Source organism: Colobus angolensis, unplaced genomic scaffold, assembly GCF_000951035.1.
Source record: "Colobus angolensis palliatus isolate OR3802 unplaced genomic scaffold, Cang.pa_1.0 Scaffold91, whole genome shotgun sequence".
In the NCBI taxonomy this organism is placed as follows: Eukaryota; Metazoa; Chordata; class Mammalia; order Primates; family Cercopithecidae; genus Colobus; species Colobus angolensis.
Window position 1 is genome coordinate 5,020,110 of NW_012123043.1, and position 22,294 is coordinate 5,042,403.

Here is a 22,294-nt window from a genome sequence, read left to right on the forward strand (position 1 = left end):
ATTTGTGGGAAATCTAGTTCTCAGGCAACAGTGGAGAATTTCTGAGTGAGCTGAGCCAAGATGGAGGGGGAACACCTGCTTTTGGAACCTGAGATACGAGAATGAATCATGTATACAATTTAAGACCAAAAAGGGAGGCCATCGCTTTCATCCCTGCTGCCATCCTTCAATTCTCCCAGTCTGGTTTTTTAGGCATTTTCTGTAGCACCTGGTAGAACTCCAGGAACTCCACAGTTTGAAAATTCCTCTCTGTTTCCAACTCCAATACCTCTGGTTTTAGTCAAAGTGCTTTGCACACATCCTGGCCTCTGCCTGACCACATCCTTCACACAGCCTGTGGGAGCCTCTCTGTGAGCGAATCAACAAGGTTTGACGCATGACAGGCAAAACCGTCTGACTCACCAGAGAACGGAGCAAAGAGAAGCAAGGCAGAAGGGATTTTCTACTGTAATTACCCAAGATCACCAGGGCAGTCTGAGGGTAATCGGGTAATTAGTGTGTGTGTGTGTGTGTGTGTGTGTGTGTGTGTAGTGAGGGACAATTATCTGGCTCACTGGCTGCCAGACGCTTGTCACTGCCCCTCTGCCCCTTGGGCTGGGTTCCTGGCTCTACCTGTGGACTATTAAGTATAAAGACCTGTCACACAGAGGAGCCTGTCATTATCTCCGTGTTAACATGGTATTTATCCACAGAACCCTGCCAAGTCACCTGTAATTAAAGGGCCTCCACGTGGTCCCCCTGCCTTGGCATTGGATGGACAACCATGAAAGTTGTCAGGGCAGGGGGTGGCTTTAAAAGACTGAGGAGGTGGGCTGGGGTCATCCTGGGAGGCTAGGGAGGAACGCTGTAACTGAGTCTTCCCCCAACCTATTGCCAAACCCCAGGAACCCAGAAACAGGATTCAAGAGGCATCAAGACACCCTTCAAATCAGTCACATTTCCACATGGGGCTAAGTCATTGACTACTGAGTAAAATGAAAGCCAACTTTAAAATTTCGGAAGCTCTTTGATGGTTAAGAGGGGATCTTATTACATAACAGGGAGTACAACTTTCTAGAAGTACCCTGTAGTTCTTACTCTCTACTTCCCAGTCACTCTTTACTATCTCCCTCAAAATGCTCACCTCTTTCCCTGGTGCTCCCCTGTCTTTGGGGCTCTTTTCTATTTGTCACAAGCAATTCTAAATCTTTTCTGATGAAAATAAAAGTTACCCTCAGCCTCTTCCATTTCTCTTCCTTCTCTTACCCTGTCATCTCCACAAAAGGCACGGACACAGAAGCTTCCTTAAAAGAGTCGATGGAGTGAAGCTGTGGTCACTTATGGGTCAATATTTTGCCGCTGGTGCCTAAGCAGTGCTGTTCTGAGTGACCTTACACTTATCCTTATACATTCCTAGACTTGGAGTACCTGGGTATGAATCTTTTAATTTGAAAAGACGTCAAATAGTTTCTAAAGGGTTGTACACATTTAAATTCCCACTAATAATTTATCAGAATGCTTGTTTCCCCACATTCTTGCCAACTTGGGTTACTACCCCTTTTTAAAATTACCTTCATTGTTTTCTGATTATACGTGCGATATATGCTCATTGCAAAACAAAACAAAACAAAACAAAACAAAAACTGGAAAGTACAGAAAAGTGTAAGAGAAAATAGCTGTTGTGCCTTCACCCAAAGAGAAGAAACACTCCCCATTTTTATAGAGGATGACAGCAAAGACCACAGATGGAGACCACAGTAGTCACCTGAGGAACCTTCTGGAATCCCTAGTGCTGGTTATAAGATGTTAATGATCACCCACTTCCCCCCTTCCTCTACTCCTCTGATGTCTCCAAAGGTTTGAGATGCTTTCTTCAGTTGGCAGGGTCTATTCTGAGGGAGATGGTTCCAGGTATCTGCACCCCTGAAGTATGTCTCCTGCCTCAAAACAATTCTGCAGCCAGGAAGATTCCACGCCTGAGGATTTGTGGAACAGGAATGGAGCACAAACATTCCAAAAATGTGTTTCCAGACATTGGCCGCTGAATCCAACACACTGGAAAACCCATCTCCCTGGCCAAGCCCAGAGCCAAGTTTCCATTTCTCAGGGACCCTGACATGCCCCATTAAGCCTTTGCTCTAATGACTGCTCTGCTTTCTGTTCCAGAGACCTGAATTATAACGAGCTGCAGGAATTCCCCGTGGCCATCCGGACCCTGGGCAGACTGCAGGAACTGTAAGCGCCTCCGTTGGTTTCTGTGGGTGTCCTTCTGTCCCAAGGGCAGGGGCTGAAGCCAGCCTGAGCTGCCTCATGCTCTCACCTCCTCACCTCCCATGGTCCTTGTAAAAGATGTAGCTGCCCCTGTCCCCCGGCTCCTCAAGCCCCAGTGCAGCTCCAAGTAGTCCCAGGCCTCATTAGCTTAGCTTTGGGCACTTCCTGGGGGTATGTCACCAGCAGAAATGGCCCTGGGCCCTTCCAGCCTGGGAAAACCCATAGCACAAGCCACCTGCTATTAGCCTGGGCCTGGCACTGCCCTTGCCTTGGTTGGGATGTGTCCAGAGAAGAATGGGGAAAGGAACTGAGAGCCGGTTTACAGGATCACTCCTCAGCACCTTGTCCCCAGGGGGACTGAGAAGTTGTCTCTGGTTCCCCAAAGCCACCATTTATTATTTTATTTCAGCATTCACTGAGCACCCAATGTGCCCAGCACTGTGTTTAGTGATAAACACAAATGAAGGGTCAGATTGACATGGCCCTCCCCAAACATCCTTGAGCCTCATTGAAGACACAAAGTAACATAGGTAAAACAGAGAGTGGGACGAAGTGGTATAATTCCAACCATAAATTGCAGAGTATTAGCTAAAACAATGGTGGGAGTTCAGAGTAACATGGAAAGATCATTGTGGACTAATCCTGAGATGAGCCTTAAAGGATGACCGGGATTGAGGTAGCAGTGATGGGGGAGGGGAGAGGCATTTCAGAGGAAGAAATTGTAGGTAAAGACCCAGGTAGGAAGTTGAGCTGGCAGAGGGATGAGCACAGGTGGGAAGCAGCTTTACTGGAGGGAAGCTCTCAGGAAACAATAACAGCTCTATTGTACAGTGAGAGTGGGACCAGATTAAGGGTCCTGGAGGCTCATAAACAGAGCCCCAAACTTTCAGGCAGCTTAGTATCTTTTTTTTTTTTTTTTTTTTTTTGAGATAGACTCTCACTCTGTCGCCATGCTGGAGTGCAGTGGCACGGTCTTTGCTCACTGCAACCTCCGCCTCACAGGTTCAAGCGATTCTCCTGCCTCAGGCTCCCGAGTTGCTGGGACTACAGGCACGCGCCACCACGCCCAGGTAATTTTTGTATTCTTAGTAGAGACGGGGTTTCACCATGTTGGCCAGGATGGTCTCTATCTCTTGATTTCGTGATCTGCCTGCCTTGGCCTCCCAAAGTGCTGGGATTACAGGCGTGAGCCACTGTTCCTGGCCAGCTTAGTATCTTTATAGCTCAAACCACCACCACCACCTGAGACCTATAGTACTAGCCCCATGCCACCTCCCTTGCCTCAACCAGAAGTTTGAAGGTGTGAATGCCAGATGTAGGCAGCACATAGAGAACAATTGGACCATCTAGAGGAAATAGTCTGGCCGGGTATGGTGGCTCATGCCTGTAATCCTGGCACTTTGGGAGGCCGAGGTGGGCAGATCACTTGAGGTCAGAAGTTTGAGACCAACCTGGACAACATGGTGAAACCCTGTCTCTACTAAAAATACAAAAATCAGCTCAGCATGGTGGTGCACACCTGTAGTCCTAGTTACTTAGGAAGCTGAGGCATGAGAATTACTTGAACCCAAGAGGCAGAAATTGCAATGAGCAGAGATTGTACCACTGTACTCCAGCCTGGGCGACAAAGTGAGACTCTGTCTAAAAAAAAAAAGTCTGAGTGAGAAAATATTGGAAGTTCTCCATTGCCAGAGTCACCAAGATCTAACTTTTTTCCTTTGAGCTGGGGCATGAGGGCAGCATGAGATTTGATCGATCAAGAGGGCATGGAGGGAATAGGATGTGCCAAAGCATTGAGCTGGGAAATAATAAAGCATTAGAGAAGAGAGAGGAGACCTAAGTTAGCAGGGGCAAAAATATATGGGAGGGGATGTACCTGTCTATCTCCATCTCTCTCTCTCATCTGTTGAGAGAAAGCTGCTTGAGGACAGGGCCTCTGTCTTAGAAACTTCTAAATCCCTCAGAGCTTGGCCCAACATTAGACACAAAGATGTTGTTTAAGAAAAACATAATGAGCAGATGAGAGGAATAAATTAATGAACAAACAGGCCTCAGTTGTTGGCACTGACTGGAGGTGTCTGAGGGTGAATCTGTGAGTGAGACAGAGTGAAGGTGGAAATCACGATGGGACGGCAGGAGGAAGACAGAGATGAGCAAAGGCCAGGGGGACAGAGAAACCAGAAACTTCCAATGAAAAGATGGGAAGGAAAGGGGCCTGCTCCACACAGGTTATATACTTTTCAGTCCAACATGTTATTTATTTTGAAATGTTCTTCCCAACTAACCAAACACATAATTCTGGCTTCTAGACTCCCAGACCCTCAGCTGGGTGCCTCAGTCCTCATTTTCCTGTAGTGCCATCCACAGTCATTCAGCAGCCCATTCCGCACCTTATCCCCCGACTGCATGCTGTTGACACTTCTATGTTTCTTTATTTCAGGGCCTTGAGGCCAAGCCAGCCTCCATTTGAGGAACATCCCTCACCTGGGATCCCCTGGAAGCTGTGTCTTTTCTGTATCTTCCTTTTTGTCTCATACACCCTTGGCTTCCTCTGTGGGGACCCACCAGGGCTCCCACCACAAGTGACTAAGGAGAGGATTCCCTTCCTGGGGCCTGAACTCAGCCTCTTGCTCTTGAGTTGCTCCCACAGGCTTCCTGAGGCCTGCAGCAGGGTCTCAACCCCTCACTCTTTTCACACTTGTTGGGGAAGGAGGGTGTGTAATTGAACAGGAAGAAAAATCAGCTGGGTGCGGTGGCTCATGCCTGTAATCCCAACACTCTGGGAGGCCGAGACAGGGGGATCACTTTAGCCTAGGAGTTCTAGACTAGCCTGGGCAACAAAGTGAGATCTCGTCTCTAAAAAAAAATCAAAAAAATTGGCCAGGTGCAGTGGCACATGCCTGTAGTCCCAGCTATGTAGGAGGCTGAGGCAGGAGAATCGCTGGAGCCCAGGAAGTCAAGGCTGCACTGCAGTGAGCCAAGATCGCATCATTACACTCCAGCCTGGGCAACAGAGACCCTCTCTCAAAAAAAAAAAAAAAAAAAAGGGAAAAATTACAGGCAGTATTTGAATCTGAACCTGGAATCTCCACGCCAATGCCTCTTTTATCTTATGGACTATCTAGCTTGCTGTCCAAAAGCCCTGTGGAATTCCATGCCTCTCCCTCTCTATACTTTTCTCCAAATCCTCACTGGTTCCCGGGTGTTGTCTTCCAGGGGGTTCCATAACAACAACATCAAGGCCATCCCAGAAAAGGCCTTCATGGGGAACCCTCTGCTACAGACGATGTGAGTACTACTTTCTCTGGTCTCTTAATGCCGAACAGTGTTTTGAGGAGGAGGACAGAGGATGGGAAGGCAGGAGGGACTTCCCTAGGAAGCACCAGGGAGGCAGAAGCATGGGAGGGGTTGCCTTTCCCTGCATGTTCTTTCCTGGGTCTACATTGATAGGAGAAGAAAGCAGAGATTGGCCTTAGCCCCAGCAGAAAGGCCTAAAAAACCCATTTAGGTGTTTGGCCTTCTTCTTCCAGACACTTTTATGATAACCCAATCCAGTTTGTGGGAAGATCGGCATTCCAGTACCTGCCTAAACTCCACACACTGTAAGTTGGCTCTTGAAGGCTGCTGCAGCCTGAATCTCCCCCTTTCCTCACTTCTTCTTGCTCTCTCCTGCCTTCCGCCTGCGGATCTCTCCCTTGCAAGGCACAAGCCCACTGCAAAGCATGGTCTTTAAGGCTGCAGGCCTCTGCTTTGCTCAGACCCGTTCCCACCTCTTTCTAAATTTAATAGCCTCCCTCCACTTCCCTGACCTGTGGCTTCTTCCCAGGTCTCAAAGGGACAAAGAAGGTCCATCTCCATAGTCAAGGACTTTCATCTGGCCTCTTGAACTTTATCCTGTTCATGGTAGCTTTTCCAGAAATAATTGGGAAAGAGTTTTGAATATGGTGCGTTCTCAAGGCTGGTTCTCCTGTGGCCTTGGAACCCAGATCCCTGGGTCCTTTGCTGTGCCATTGTTATTACCCTTGGCCTGAAGGTGCTCTCTATTTCTCCTCTCTCATTCTCTAATTTCCAGCCCAGGTCACTCTTCTTCAAAAAGCTTCCACAGGGCCAGACACAATGGCTCATGCCTGTAATGCCAGCACTTTGGGAGGCGGGTGGATCGCTTGAGGTCAGGAGTTCGAGACCAGCCTGGCCAATATGGTGAACCCCTATCTCTACTAAAAATACAAAAAAGTAGCCGGGTGTGGTGGTGGGCACCTGTAATCCCAGCTACTCAGAAGACTGAGGCAGGGGACTCGCTTGAACCCGGGAGGCGGAGGTTGCAGTGAGCCAAGATCGCACCATTGCACTCCAGCCTGGGCAACAAGAATGAAACTCCATCTCAAAATAGAAATACAAAAATAAGCCAGACAGGGTGGTGCATGCCTGTAGTCCCAGCTAAGCTACTTGGGAGACTGAGGCAGGAGAATCGCTTGAACCTGAGAGGCTGAAGTTGCAGTGAGCCAAGACTCAGTCTCAGGAAAAAAAAAGCCAAAACTTCCATGGATTGCTGTCAGCCTACTGTGGCGTCACAGTAACATAACCGACATCTCCAAAGCACATACTTAACTTTCATGTTCGTTAGGGCATTTCATCTTCATCCTAACCCTGCGAGGTAGGTGTTATTGGTCCATTTTACAGGTGGAACATGAGGTACTCAGGCCCTGCTTGGGCATGAACCCAGAACCCTTTAATTTCAGATTCTGGGCTCATTTCTGGACTCCATGCTGCCTCCTCAGGGCTTTTCACAACACTCAATTTTCTGTGCTGCTGTTGCATGCAGGCCCCATGTGGGTCCATGTCCTCAATAAGATGGGAGATGGTGGGGAGGAGGCAAACCACCAGTCTAAAGCAGTTTAAGAGAACTGATAGTTCTAATAAAGTTCCAGCAGATGACAATTTAGGGGAGACCCTATCTCAGGTTCTAATTAGCAAAACCCAGCAGCCAAGGGTTTCTCCAGAAGCACCCAAGCTATTGTCTATTAACCAAAGGCCATTCCCATGTTGCTTGGCTGTGGGGTTTTTGCAAGATGAAGCGTGAATGCTAAGGTTGCCCAGCTCTGTCTGGGTGAGGGTGTGCTGAGCAAACTCAAGCAAACGGCTGGTTGGACCCTGCTAAGCATGGCTCAGCCTCCATGAGGGCCTGCGTGGCTGACTTGAGGAAGACTGCAGGGAAGCATGACATTGCCACCAAAGGAGTAGTCCCGGAGGGGAGTCAAAATGGAGAATTGAGAGTCTTGATGTTGAGATGCTCTGACCCCACCCCTCAGAGCTCATTGTCTCTGTTTCCAGATCTCTGAATGGTGCCACGGACATCCAGGAGTTTCCAGATCTCAAAGGCACCACCAGCCTGGAGATTCTGTGAGTGGCTTCTCTCTCTCTCCACCTTATCTATCGCCCCAGCTTCATTCCCAAGGGCTCTTCCACTCCCTGCCCCTCGAAGGCTGTCTAGGTTCCTTGCTTCCCTTTTATCCAGCCTGTCTCTACTGCTGGCTCCATCCCCTTCCTCCTGATGTGGCTCTGCCTCCTGATGTGGCAAGGTCAGGAGGTGGCAGATGGGATGGCAGCGAGGAGACTGGTCTTTCTCTCTTTATCATGCTTGGGGTTTTCAGGTATGAATTCAGAGCTCCTAACCCCAAGCCATAGGTACACTGAGGGTTGAAGTGATGGAGAGGAGGGTTGTGAAAACCCATCTTCTTTGCCTTTCTGAAGCTTGATTCCAACAAAGACGTTCTTGTATTTTCTATTCTTATATCCTGCGGTGTAGAGGGCAGGAGTGTCGAAGCACAGTAGGCCCTCGATACATTTAAATGAATGAAATGAAACAATCGAGCAAACACCCAGAGTAAGTGTCAGGAAGTCGGCTGCCCTGCCCCACACCGCAAAGCTCATTCATGGCACTGCTGGAACTGGGGCTGTCCTCTGTGCCTCCATTGTCTCCCCTCTAGATTCACTGGCACGTGGAAAATTTTCCATGAGGAAGTAGTCAGTCCCCAAAGATGACCTGGGCCTTGAGTCCTTCCTGGGACACCCTGCCCAAAGCCAAGCCTGCTCTCCAACCTGCCCCCACAGTCGTCTCCAGCCCAGCACCTGGTTCTTCCCTTCTTTCCCATCTCTACTCCCTCCTCTGAGGCACAGAGGAGGTTCCCATGGTCCCACTATGGTGTTTTTCTGCCTACACTTGCCCATGGACATGCCCCTGTCTCTAAGGTCCCTTCACCAGAGAAGATTTGTGTCCCTGTCCTACAGGCCCAGTACTGCTTGAGACCATTATAAGACATGGAGGAGGGATGGGATGCGGATGGCTGGAGCAGGGCTGGACATGCAAGCACAGTCTGCCAAGCAGAGCCCTGGGTTGTGGCCCTCTCGCTCCACTCCCCTCTCCCAGCTCCTCTAGGCCCAAGGGAGCTTGGTGCTCAGATGCCAGTGTCTGCTCATTTCTGTCCCCACAGCCCCACCCCCTGCCCTGTCTCTCCCTCCATTTCTCTCTTTTGTTAGCTCCGTCATCCCACGACAGTATCAGGTCCAGAGCTGGAGCCGGGTGGCTGGGAATGGCAGGGCCCCGGGCCTGGTGCCAGCTCTGTCTCTGTTCTCCCTGCAGGACCCTGACCCGCGCAGGCATCCGGCTGCTCCCATCGGGGATGTGCCAACAGCTGCCCAGGCTCCGAGTCCTGTGAGTGCTCACAAGCATTCTACAGTCTTGGCATTGTGCCCCTGCCCCCATGTCCCACAGAAGGCCTCTCCTGCTTCTGTCCCACTTGGTCACTTCCCTTCCTGGAGAGTGGGGCAGCATAGGCTCCTGCTGAGAGCCTACCCCAGAAAGACTGGGTTTGAAGTGCAGCTCTGCCACTTACTAGCTGTATTGATTTGGACTCACTCTTTAATGTCTCTGAGCTTCGATATCCTCGTCTATAAAATGTAAGTCAATTTGTAAGGGTTGAAAAAAATATGTAAAGCACCTAGTGCATAATACCAACAAATGACATAATTACTCTTATTTACACAAGAAAATTAATCCCCTCTTGGAATCTTGGGCCTGTGGAGGTACTTAAGTGGCCTCTGAAGTCAGGGGGAGTTTTCCTCTCTCCTTGGACTCCAACTTGGATCTGAGGCCCCTCGCCAGGGACCATAGCCCCACAGCTCAAGATGGGTGGACCAACACACAGTGTATGGAAACAGCCCTAGACTGGGGGTCCGGAGACACAGGCTCCAGACTCAGCCTTGCCACTGAGTGGTGTATGTCCTTTAGCAGGTCCTGTCCCCTCTGTGGGCCTCAGGTTTCTCATCTGCTGAGTGAAAGGGTTGGGCCAGATGATCCCTAAGGGCCTCCAGCTATGATCTTTCCTGCCAGCTCCATAGATGATGACTGCAGGTGCTTGGGTTGACATTGCTCAGTGAGGTCCAATGTGTTCTCTGCTGGCTGGCTCAGTGCCCTTCTTCCCAACTCTTTGCCTCTTTCCTCTTCACCACGCCCCTCTCACTTCCTGTTCCTCTTCCCCCAGGACCCTACCAGGTTTCCTCAGGCCATCACGGGATAAGGTAGCCCCATCTAGGCCCAGTGAGGAGTGGGACTTAGTAGGAGGAAATGCAGAGAAAACAAATTGAGGAGACTGGTGCCCTGGTGTGAGATGCCTCAACAGCCATGTCCCTGTGGGGTCCCCACAGCCTTTGGCTGCTTGACAGGAAAGCACAGCCCTGGCCAGAGCTCCCTGCCCCACCGCAGCCCTCACATAGCCACCACTTCACCCCGGCCCTGGCCTTTCTCTTTTCCCCAGGGAACTGTCTCACAATCAAATTGAGGAGCTGCCCAGCCTGCACAGGTGTCAGAAATTGGAGGAAATGTGAGTCTGGGGTGGGGAAGAGGCAAAGGCATGCCAGCCAGACCCTGAGAAATGTTGCAGGGAGGCATGTTGCAGGGCATCAGTCAGGGCCAATGCAAACTCTGACACTTCTTCCTTCTCTTTTCTGAGTTTGTTGAACCCAGGGTTTAGGGCTGAGAGCTTGGCAGAGGCCTGCACAATGGCCCTAGGACTCACAATAGAAGACAGACCCAGGAGCTGGTACCTAAAAGAAGTCTCAAGGCGGCTCCTTATGAATCAATAGCAACACAGAAATGCAGTAGTGATTACGACCAGTGGAGGGACAGGGTCACATCAGGGCCCAGTGGGCTGGACCGAAGAAGGCTTTAAGTAATTGCAAGCACCCTGCATTTTGGAGCATGCTCTCTCCTTTTCCATACCCCCGTAAACACACACATGCATATGTGTGTATGTTTGCATGTTATACACAGACCTACACAATCATATGTGGAAGAACAAGCCTGGGATTCAAAGGTCACAAATAAAATATCATTTGAAAAATTCTCTAAGCTCTGTTAACCCAGCTCCTGTTTTCTGAAGTCAGCATGGCCTCTTGAGCCTCCCTGTGTCTGTCCCCTACTTCTAGGCAGGACCATACCGTTTTTGGGGCTGGGGCAGGGTAGAGGTATGAGGGTCTCCTGTTTGTCTAGGTGCCAAGGGAAGGAGAGTCTTCTGCATGACTGAGGTCCAGGGTCCATCTCCCGTTCAGACAACCAGTCTACTGAGCTCTGCTTCCCAGCTTGGGCCAGTCACTTGGGTTGGGCGGTGCTCTGCTTCTGGGCTAGGGTCTGGAGGACCCATGGTGATGGGAGGTGTGGGGGCCAGTTTGGCTGGGCTGGGAGCCAGGCCCAGTGGGAACACTGGAAGCTGACTCCCTTTTGGGCCATGGGGATGGTTTTGTGGCTTTGTCTCCTGACCCACTTACCCAAGGCAACCGGATCCCCTTGTGCTCCCTTTAATTCTGGTGACTTCCTCGGGCTGGGCCCTTTCTTCCTGTGCCAGGAGAAGTGGGGGGCTCTACTTTCTTCCTCCCAGTGCTCGGGGGGCATGGAGCGGAGCCAGGGTCTGAGCCTGCCGACTCATCCAGCCTCTCTTGCTGCTCTAGCGGCCTCCAACACAATCGCATCTGGGAAATTGGAGCTGACACCTTCAGACAGCTGAGCTCACTGCAAGCCCTGTGAGTACCCACATCCAGGGATGGGCCATGGAGGAGCCACCATGTCCCTCTGCCAGGCATGCTCATTGTCATAGCACATGTGTACAATTTAAGCAAACGTGACATGCACATCGCCTCCCAGCTCTGTAGCCCCCATCCCCAGCACACACACACACTTCTCTAGCTGGTACCCAGGAGGTCCTGAGGCTCTGGAGCCAAGCTGTCATGTCCCTGTTCCTGGGGCCACAGCCAGCTCAGGAGCAAGTACCTTCCCCAAAAGGCTAAGGTTACTGTTACTGGGGGCAGGTCAGATGGGGGTATGTGAGGGAGAGCCTGTGATGGGAACAGTGAGTCCTCCACATGTTACTATCCCCTCCTGTCACACCCTCTCTGCCTGCAGGGATCTTAGCTGGAATGCCATCCGGTCCATCCACCCCGAGGCCTTCTCCACCTTGCGCTCCCTGGTCAAGCTGTAAGTGCCTGCTGCATTCTCCTCCAGGATGCTGGGGGCCAGTCGGGACTATGGGCTGGCCAATGGGGGCAGAAGGGCCACCCCAGAGCAGGAACATGCATATCCCAGGGAGATGGGCTTCAGCCTAATCAATCACTCTGACAATCCGTTTGACAGAGTGTGGGGCCTGATAAACAGAGAGCCTGCCTCTTGCAAGCTCTGGAACATCATCTGCTAATGTTCTGCAGTGTTTTGGCAGCCTCAGCCCTCCTCATCTCCCCTGCCTGGGTCCTACCCCCATCCTCTCTATCCACCGATAAAGAGGATGTATTGGTCCTGGAATCCCTTCACACATAGGAGGGTAGAAGTAGATGTGGGAGCCAGGGTCTCAGAGAGCTCAGGGGTTCCCTGCTTGAGCATTGCTGTAGAGGACTGCCATTCTGTGAGGCAGCAGGGGACCTCAGGTCCTTCGAATTACACGGGATATGAACAGAGAGTGAGCAGTGTTGGCTATATGGTCATTATGTCAGGGCTGGAAGGGGCCTCTGCTGCAGCTGCCATGTACTGTGGGACAGGTTATTCACTGTGCAAGGGCTCCTGCCCAAGAGGGACCTGACATCCTGCCACCTCCTTGCCAAGCTGTGAGTCCTAAAAGCACATCTACCTAGACTGGGCCCTTTTCTGGTTAACACAAAGACTCCTTTGGGCTAGCTCTGGCCCTGGCCTCAGAGACTATCTAGCCCCACCCGCTTCACTTCACAGGTGAGGCCTCCAAGGCCCAGCAGGAGAAGTTTGCTCAAAGCCAAGGGCCAGGACTCCCAGTGGGCACACACGTTCCTCCTCAGGCTGGGGCCGTGGCTTTGCAAAACTCTCACCTCCATCTTCCCTCTCCTGTTTGCTCTAGTCCTGCCAGATAGGTAGGGTGGATATTTTTATCCCTTTGAAAGATGAGGACACTGAAGCTCAGGCAGATTTGCAGCTCCCCTTGGTTACACAGAGAGTTGGTGACAGCACCAGGTTTCCTGCCTTCCAGTCCAGGGCTGTTTCCACGACGCACAGTCTGTGGTCTTCGTGTTTGGTTTGGAACCCTGGGCTTCCTCTAACGTGTCTCCAGTAGAAGAACATGCATGTCCTCACTTCTGGCTACAAAGCAAGCCCTACAAGATGGAATGGATGACCCAATCCCTGCTTGTAGCCAGATGACCAGCTCTGTCCAGTCCCAGACTCAGGCCTCTTATATCATCAGAAAAGTCAGAGGAAAGGCAGGGGGATGGGGATAAACAACAACAGGAAGGTTCCCCAAGGGGGTGGGCAGGGCTTCCTGGATGGCACTTAGACCTGGGCACAGGAACTAAGTGGTTGAGGGAGCTCTGTTACCTACAAATTGGGACAGCTTGGCATTAAGTTAGAACAGTCCCTGGTACATAGTTGGCACCATTATGTATTGAATGAATGAGTGAATAAAAGAATGAACAACCTGCAGATGGTGCCTCTAGCAGCTCTTGGCTGCCCTCCTCCCTCGGCATTCAATGCTCTCTTCTAAGCTTCTTTCCTGTCCTTTGCTCCTCTCCTCTTGCTTCTATCCCAGGCACACTGGCCACATCCTCAGCACAACCCTGCCCCCTCAGCAATCCCACTGACTGCCAATAACCCTGACCATCCACTGTCCTAGGGACCTGACAGACAACCAGCTGACCACACTGCCCCTGGCTGGACTTGGGGGCTTGATGCATCTGAAGCTCAAAGGGAACGTGGCTCTCTCCCAGGCCTTCTCCAAGGACAGTTTCCCAAAACTGAGGTGAGAGACTGGCTTTCCCCAACACCTGGGTAGGCCAGATGGAGGCCCTGGAGGGACAGAGAGAAAGCCAGACGGCTCCACCCTGAGAAGAGCCTAGAGGCTTAGGGTTTGACCGAGATTTAGTGGAAGGGCTCACCTGACCGCCTACAAACCAAATGGGGCCTGGTTCATGCCTCCCCTTCCTCCTTATCTCCTTGGTAGCATTTTCCCCTGTCCCAAGCACCAACGCTAGTGAGCACTGGGACCCAAGAGGATAGAAGTAAGATGATGTGAAGACCCCCTAGCCCTCCTTGTACCTCACCTGGTTCCACATGTCTAGATTGTCTGTCCTCACTTGGGCAGCATCTGAGCCCCTGGAATCAGAGTAGAGCCTAGGACACTGATGGGTGGAAAACAAGCTCGCAGCCAGGCCGTAGTGCTAATGACATCCAGGCCTCTTCCATGCAGCAGCAGTGGTGCAGCCTGTGTGGCCCAAGCCTCATCTGCTGCACACTAATGAGATGCCCTTAGGGCCTCTGCACTCACCCTCAGAGGGCGCCAAATCCAGCTCCAATATGCCTGGAGATGGGGGAGGATAGGATGCAGGTCTCACTGAGGGCCAGAGTGAAGAATCACCAGGAGAATCCCTGTCTCCTTAAATATAAAAGAGGAGGTGCTGCCTGGGAGGAGAAGCAGAGCACTGGCAGTGCTGTGTGACCTTGGGGAAGCCTCTCCCTGCTCTGAGCCAGCAGAGAGGACTCCTTAAACAATGGGCAGAACGTTTCTTTCCCCATCTCACTTGCCAAGATGAACAAAGAAAGACAGAAATGCCTCCAGAGCCCTTCAGATCAGGAGTCAGGCTACAAGGCCCTTACGAAGAATGCCTAGAAGGCTGCCAGCACAGTGAACAGGGAACTTGGGAGTTGAAGGACAGGCACTGAGTGCCCAGCCCCTGGGTTGGAGATCTCTTAAATCAGACTTAGGTCTTAGATCCCAAAGATGCTGAGGCAGCCCATCTGCCCGCCTTTCCCCCACCAGAATCCTGGAGGTGCCTTATGCCTACCAGTGCTGTCCCTATGGGATGTGTGCCAGTTTCTTCAAGGCCTCTGGGCAGTGGGAGGCTGAAGACCTTCACCTTGATGATGAGGAGTCTTCAAAAAGGCCCCTTGGCCTCCTTGCCAGACAAGCAGAGAACCACTGTGAGTGACTGGGGGCCCTGAGCTGGGGAGGGTGGTGGGCTGTGGAGAGGAAGTTAGAAGGGATGCTTGGGGGACCTGAGAGGGAATCTGACAGCGGCTGCAGAGGGAAGCCCCACAGAGGTGGGAGGAGTGGCCCGTGATCTGAGAGGAAACTCTACCTCTGTTTGCACTTTGTCTCTCTAAGACTATACCCAGCGGTGCTTGGGACGATGTAATGATGGCAACAATGGTTGTGGTAATGTCTCAATATCTGCCTAGCCCTTTGCAGTTCACAAAGTGCCTCTCACGCACCATCTCACTTAACCCTCCCTTTATGGTCCACATGTTTCTTCTCCTTCAACCTCAGGGTGTTCTCAGAGAAGACAGACCCCTTATTTTATCAATGTGAGCCAATATGATTTAATTAAATCAATTGAATTAAACCTTCTTCCAGAAAAAACAAATCCTCTCATAATGTGTCCTAGAACCAAAAGGAACAGTGCAGGGTTATTGCTATCCAAGTCCATGCTGCACCTCCAGTCTGCCCCATGAGTCTGAAAGTGAGACTTCCGTGGCCACCAGGGGCAAGAGACCTTCACTGAGAATGGCCATTCGAGTGCAAGCTGTCTTGGGCCATCTGTGTTTCTGGAAGAGTTAGGGTAAAAGGCACATGTTGGAGGCAGGCAGCCAAGGGGGTTCTGAGGGATCATTTACTAAGTGGTGTCTTAGATACTAAGGGCAGAGAAAAGGGCTTCCTTCTCCGTCTGCCCATATTACAGAACACAAGCAGAATTAGGAGGGAGAGAGTAGGGGTCCTCTGCTTTGGGGTATTCTTTTTCCATCTCTCACTCTCCACAATATTTCAATGGAGAAAATAAACAAACAAACAAAAATCAAATATAAACATGTAAGAAAAACATCTCATGACAGTGTAGACAGAACTGAGGTCCAAACCCAGCTACAACATTCACCAGTTGGATTGCATTGGACCAGTCATGTAATCATACTGAGCCTCACTTTCCTTATCTTTAAATGAGAAAGATAATTGGCTGGGTGCAGTGGCTCATGCCTGTAATTCCAGCACTTTGGAAGGCCGAGGTGGGTGGATCACTTGAGGTCAGGAGTTTGAGACCAGCCTGGTCAGCATGGTGAAACCCCGTCTCTACCAAAAATACAAAAATTAGCCAGGCATAGTGGCATGCGCCTGTAGTCCCAGCTACTCAGGAGGCTGAGACAGGAGAATGGCTTGAGCCCAGGAGGTGGAGGTCATAGTGAGCTGAGATCGCACCACTGCAAACTCCAGCCTGGGTGACAGAGTGAGACTCTGTCTCAAAAAACTAAATAAATAAATAAGTAAATGAGAAAGATAATGGATAGCTCATAGGCTGTTGGGGAAGACTAAAAGATTCCATAAATGATGAAGTATGCTCACCGCTACCACTGAGGACTGGTGCCTTCTGGTATACATGTACAGGGAGAGTGCAACTGTGGAGTCCGGGGCACAGTGTGTGGAGGGCAAATGGTGGGCAGGCAACCTGGGGATCTCTGAGAGCCTCCTTCCCAATGTGTTAACACACCTCCCTAGGGAAGGTGTGAGGACCCAATGAGGAGCAGCCCAGCAGCCTGGCTGGCTCTGGGCCGGCAGACGGCTGTCCCCGGGGGACATTCCCGGATGTCTGCTGTACACTCCCTCAGGGGGCTGGAAGGAGGAATGGAAACTTTCCTTCCTCAAGGTGAAACTTTCCACCGGGCTTAGGTCTTGGAGAACCACAGGGCGTCAAGATCGTGGGCTGCCTGCCGCCTGTAATGGGAGCTAGGGCAGGGCCCCCCACTTCCTGTGGGAGCTAATGAGCCTCGAGAAGGAAAGCCAGGAGCTGCTGCTCCAGCCAGATTCGATTTCCTCCTCGTTTGAAGAGTGGTTACTTAACACCTTGGCTGTGACTTTCCCAGCCTCAGACAGAGTCCACGGGTTTCACCCCTTGCGTTTCATTCATGCATTTTGGTTTCAAAGAATTGCTGAGCTCCATTCTGGAAAGCAGGGGCGGGCAGGGAGTGAAAGGTAAAGAGGAGGAAATGCCAGGACTCTGTGGGCACAACTCAGCCTCCTACCCGCCCTGATGGTGTCTGGGCCAGGGGCAGCTTCACAGTCTTCCTGCCTCCTGGGAAAACTCCCAACTGATGGTGTTTACCCTTTAAGTGGGGAGGAAGGATCCACACAGGAAACAGACTTTGTGAACCAAAGTTGGAACAAGTGCAACAAACAGAGTCACCTATCCATTGCTCTGCATGATGGAGGAAGAGCCCGCAGGGTACTGTCTCTTAAACCTGAAGATTGTACAGTTACCTTTTGAAAACAAGCCATTCTTTCCCAAACTTGGGTCCTCAGACACATTTCCCAGTCTGACTTGAGAAACTTGTCTTATTCTTTAAAAAGCCTTTCAATGATGGATTATCACGGCAAAAAAATGTTTTGTCTTTATAGATTATAAAATGTTCTAGATTCTCATTTCAAAATTCTTGTAGAATTTGTGGACCTCCAGCATGTCTGCAACCCCCTAGAGTTCACAGGCCCTAGTTTGAGAAACACTGCAATAGTGAATAAGAAAAAAAAAAAGTGTAGGGCGGGGTGCAGTGGCTCATGCCTGTAATCCCAGCACTTTGGGAGGCCAAGGTGGGCAGATCATGACATCAGGAGATCAAGACCATCCTGGCTAACACCGTGAAACCCCGTTTCTACTAAAAATACAAAAAATTAGCTGGGTGTGGTGGTGGGCACCTGTAGTCCCAGCTATTTGGGAGGCTGAGGCAGGAGAATGGCGTGAACCCAGGAGGTGGAGGTTGCCATGAGCCAAGATCATGCCACTGCTCTCCAGCCTGGGCAACAGAGGGAGACCCCGTCTAAAAAAAAAAAAGAAAGTGTAAAACCTGGACTTAGAATTGAAAAGAACATTAAAGATGATCTAGTCCAGCCTCTGACTCAGTGTAGAAGTGCTTTCTCTCACATTGAGGACTTTCTGTTTAGTATCATCAGTGACAAATTATGTTCAGCTCATGCATCTGTAAATCTCCTGAACCCTTCCCACACCCTGACCCCCCAAAGCACTTGGTTGCTTGCCTGGGAAAGCATAATGGTTAAACATCTGGGCTCTGTAGTCAGACAAACCTGCGTCTGAATTCTAGTCTATTGCTGTGAGGCTGCGGGCAAGACACTTAACTTCAATGAGCCTCAGTCTCCTTATCTGTCACCTGCCTCGTGTGGCTATTGTGAGGGTTAATGGGACCATGAAGATGAGGACTGGCTGGGCACAGTACCTGATACAGAATAAGAACTCAAGAAATGTTAACTCTTATTGTTCAGTAAATCTATTAGCTGAAAGCTTTTTTCTAATTGATACATAATAGATGCATGTATTTGGAGGGGGCATGTGTGATTATTTAATACATTCATATAATGTATATAAAGATCAAACCAGAGTAATCAGGATATCCTTTGCCTTAAATATTTGTCTTTTCTTTATGCTAGAAACATTCAAGTTATTCCCTTCTATCTAGGAAATAAATCTGTTAGTTGATGCCACTCATTGTAGCATGACAATTTGTTTCCTTATTAGTCTGCACAAGCTCTTTGAGAGCAGGGCCATCTCTTATTCATCCCTGAAATTCTTCTGAATTTGCCCAGTGCCAGAATTGTACTCAGCAGATGTGGACCTACTCTGCACCTGTTGAAGGTGGGGTGTTTCTTTTTTGGACAGCTCTAATTGTGGGAACTTACTCTTGTTAGGAAGAAGTAGAGTGTCTCCATTCGAATCATAATTTGCCTCCTTCTACAGTCCATCCATCGATCCGGTTCTACCCTCTGGGGCAAAACAGCATGTAGAAGTCGAATTCCTTTACCCCTAACAGTCCTTCAGCCCTTTGAGAACAGCCATCATATCCCCACTTACTCTCACCTCCTCCAAGTTAAACACCGCCCAGTTGCTTTGACTGTTTCTCTCACAAATGGCTTCTGCTCTCTCCCCTCTAGTTCACTCGTTCACATCTGAACACACTCCAGCTCACTAATGTTTTTCTTAATGTGTAGTTTTCACAACTGTACACAAAATTACAGTGACAGCCCAGCCAGAGTAGAGAAATATGTGATCAGTAGCATACATTATTAAAAGAGCTTCCACTCCAACTTGAAGCAGCACTTGTGGGTAAGGCCAACTGGAGAGGACACAGAGCCCTGACTAATAGAAAGAGAAGGTCTAGGTGAAATGTTTGCTGTGCACTCTTCAGTGCAGGTAATCCACATGTGGATAATAGGAAGCTGACCAAATCTTTACCCCCAAGGGTAGAAATGGATGTGCAGGGTTGCTGGAATGACCAGTGCTGAGCAGAGTTAGTAGGAGACAACTTAAAGGAGAGGGCATTTGGAGAAAGGTAGGGCTTGACTGACACCAAGACCCAGGGCCCTGCATCACTTTCTCTCCTTTCAGATGACCTGGACCTAGATGAGCTCCAGCTGGAGATGGAGGACTCAAAGCCACACCCCAGTGTCCAGTGTAGCCCTACTCCAGGTGAGGTGGTGTCTGGGGAATGGGGACAAGGGGGAATGGAGAAAGGGTACCCAAACACCTAGCTGAGGTATTAGTTCAGCTAGGCATGTCTGCAGCCACATTCTTTGCCTGACTCCCAGCCTGCTGCAGGAGGGCCCTCCTTTCATAATTCCTGGGGAAGGAACTGGAGTTCTTTCCCTTGGGTGGCTGCTTGAGGGGAGTAGCATGGATGGAGGCGAAGTCAAGCAATCAGCCAATTAGCATTTGTGCATCCAGGAGAAAACTACTGTCACACAGGAGAGAAGCAGGAAAGAATGCCTTGACCCTATTGCTCAGGGTGGCACATAGGACTGCTTTTGAGTAATCCCTCAGTCTAAGACCCATACCACAGAATCCTAGAGCCAGATGGGACTCCGAAAGGTCACCTTTTCCATCCCTCCCTACTCCATCCCAGGAAGATTACAGTCTCTGTTAAAACTCTGCACAGTGGAAAAACTCCATAGTATTCCTGGGCAACTCCTTACAGCACCATCTAACCCTTACAGTTGGGGAAGTCTCCTTTAGCATCTAACCTAAATTCATCTTGCTATAAAGAAAGCAAAAAAGAAAATTCTCTTTCTCTTTGGTGCAATTCAACTGGAGATGTTTAGAGTGAGGAAGTCCCCTCCCTTGCATATAAAATGCTAACAGGCCACAGAAGGCGGCAAGCAGCATGCTACTTAGGCAAGGATGGGAACTCTTCAGAATGGACAGAAAGTGATGAACAGTGTTCTTCTTCCATTTCATTCCACCTCCATTTTCCTGTTTTCCAGCTTTCTCTGGCCCAGGACCCTTGCCTTCTCCCTTTACCCTCTCTAAAGCCTATAGAGTGATTGCCTGACCTTGCCCAGCCCAAGTTCTCAGTGCTTGGTGACAACAGCACGCCCTCTAGTGCCAGCTCGGGGCCAGAACACTAACCCAACCTGGAGGAAGCAGGTGCTGCTTCTGACTTGGAAAAACACACATGCTGCATTCACGATGCCATGGAAATTTCACCTCCGAAAACCAGTAATCAGCAGGGATGAGATAAAAAAAAGGAAGTTCCAAAAGACAAAGTCCAACTTGAGCTTGCTTTTAAAATAATTCATACCAAATGGTCAAATAATTATGGTACATTTTATGGTACATGAAATATGTTTTGAATAATATAAAGATATCTTCTGGGGAAAAATTTGGGAAAGTCTGCTTGATAAAAATGTAGCTTAAAGAGAACGAGAAACGCATATACAGTTGTCTTAGTCCACTTTGTGTTGCTTTAACAGAATACCTAAGGCTAAGTAATTTATAAAGGAAAGAGGTTTATTTGACTCACAATTCTGGTGGCTGGGAGGTTCAAGATTGGGCAGCTGCATGTAATGAGGGCCTCAGGCTGCTTCCACTTGTGATGGAAAGCAGAAGGGGAGTGGGTTTGTGCAAATAGATCACAGGGTGAAAGAAAAGCCAGACTCCCTTTAACAACCCACTCTTAGGGAACTATTCCATTTCCTGGATTGATTGAGAACTCACTCACCCCCACAGAAGGACATTAATCTGTTCCTGAGGGATCCCATGATCCAGATACCTCCCACAAGGCCCTACCTCCAACATTGCCACATTGGGGATTCCACTTCAGCATGAGTTTTGGTGGAGACAAACCGTACTCAAATGATAGCAGCAGTAAAATCTTAATTTAGTTTAAAAACCTGTATGTGTAGGCCGGGTGCGGTGGCTCAAGTCTGTAATCCCAGCACTTTGGGAGGCCGAGACAGGCGGATCACAAGTTCAGGAGATTGAGACCATCCTGGCTAACACAGTGAAACCCTGTCTCTACTAAAAAATACAAAAAAAAAAAAAACAAAAAAAAACAAACTAGCCGGGCGAGGTGGTGGGCGCCTGTAGTCCCAGCTACCCGGGAGGCTGAGGCAGGAGAATGGCGTAAACCTGGGAGGCGGAGCTTGCAGTGAGCTGAGATCCGGCCACTGCAGTCCAGCATGGGCGAAAGAGTGAGACGCTGTCTCAAAAAAAAAAAAAAAAACCTGTATGTATGTATGTATTTTTTAAAGACTGGACAGAAACATACCAAGATAATGAGTTATCTCTGAGAGGTGAAGTCTCATGTCATTTTAATTTTTTCATGTTATATTTTCAAATTTTCTACAATTATCACCTATTATATTTGGTAATAAGAAAAAAATGGTTTAAAATAGCTCCCACAAAAGCCTCTTAAATTCCCCTGCTACCTAGAAACACATTGAAGAACAAGAGTCGAAAGCCAAAGAAAATGAAGAAATAATATTTCCAAAGTTACAAGGTGATTTAGGAACAGACTTTGGAGAGAGGGATGGAAAACACCAGGATCTCAGGCATCTCTTGTGGACCCAGGTTGGAAAACCCCAGAAGTCATCTGTATTTTGATTTACTGTACTTGAGACACTTTACCCCCCAAATACTGATTGATTGACAAATATTCAATGTGGTCTGTACCCCTCTCACAGAGCAAGGGAGAGCCAGCCTGGTGTAATATTTGGTCAGGACTCTCCCACGATGAAGGCCTTAGTGGATCACTGGGGACTGACTGAAAGAAACAGAGCCTCAGGCATAGACTGGTTACTGTCTGGGCAGTCCCTCACACCTGTGTCCCTACCCACCATATCTCCCAATTCTGATACCCTCTCCACTCCTTGATGGCAGCCTGTCCTTCCTTTCTTTCCAGTGCTGTCCTTCACTTAACATTTCCTCAATATCTGGGTTTGTACTGTATTAATTTGTACCATGTGTGTGTTTATTTTTTATTTTTATTTTTTATTTTATTTTATTTTATTTTTTTGAGAGAGTCTTGCTCTGTAGCCCAGGCTGGAGTGCAGATGAGCAATCTCAGCTCACTGCAACCTCCGTCCCCCAGGTTCAAATAATTCTCCTGCCTCAGTCTCCCAAGTAGCTGGGACTACATGTGCGCGCCACCACGGCCAGCTAATTTTTTGTATTTGTAGTAGAGAAGGAGTTTTGCTTTTTGGCCAGGCTGATCTCA

At 49.5% G+C, this 22,294-nt stretch overlaps 1 protein-coding gene across 2 annotated transcripts in view; it reads left to right on the forward strand.

Annotated features, from left to right (window-relative positions):
• The window catches only part of LGR6 (leucine-rich repeat containing G protein-coupled receptor 6), a 126,931-nt gene that overhangs the window by 102,432 nt on the left and 2,205 nt on the right, over positions 1–22,294 (forward strand). For both annotated transcript variants that reach the window (XM_011931761.1, XM_011931762.1), the window contains 11 exons: positions 2,146–2,214; positions 5,467–5,538; positions 5,781–5,852; positions 7,582–7,650; positions 8,891–8,962; positions 10,065–10,130; positions 11,254–11,325; positions 11,705–11,776; positions 13,428–13,553; positions 14,571–14,731; positions 19,189–19,269. In XM_011931761.1, coding sequence (XP_011787151.1) covers positions 2,146–2,214; positions 5,467–5,538; positions 5,781–5,852; positions 7,582–7,650; positions 8,891–8,962; positions 10,065–10,130; positions 11,254–11,325; positions 11,705–11,776; positions 13,428–13,553; positions 14,571–14,731; positions 19,189–19,269 — 932 coding nt within the window. The remainder of the gene's footprint in view (positions 1–2,145; positions 2,215–5,466; positions 5,539–5,780; positions 5,853–7,581; positions 7,651–8,890; positions 8,963–10,064; positions 10,131–11,253; positions 11,326–11,704; positions 11,777–13,427; positions 13,554–14,570; positions 14,732–19,188; positions 19,270–22,294) is intronic.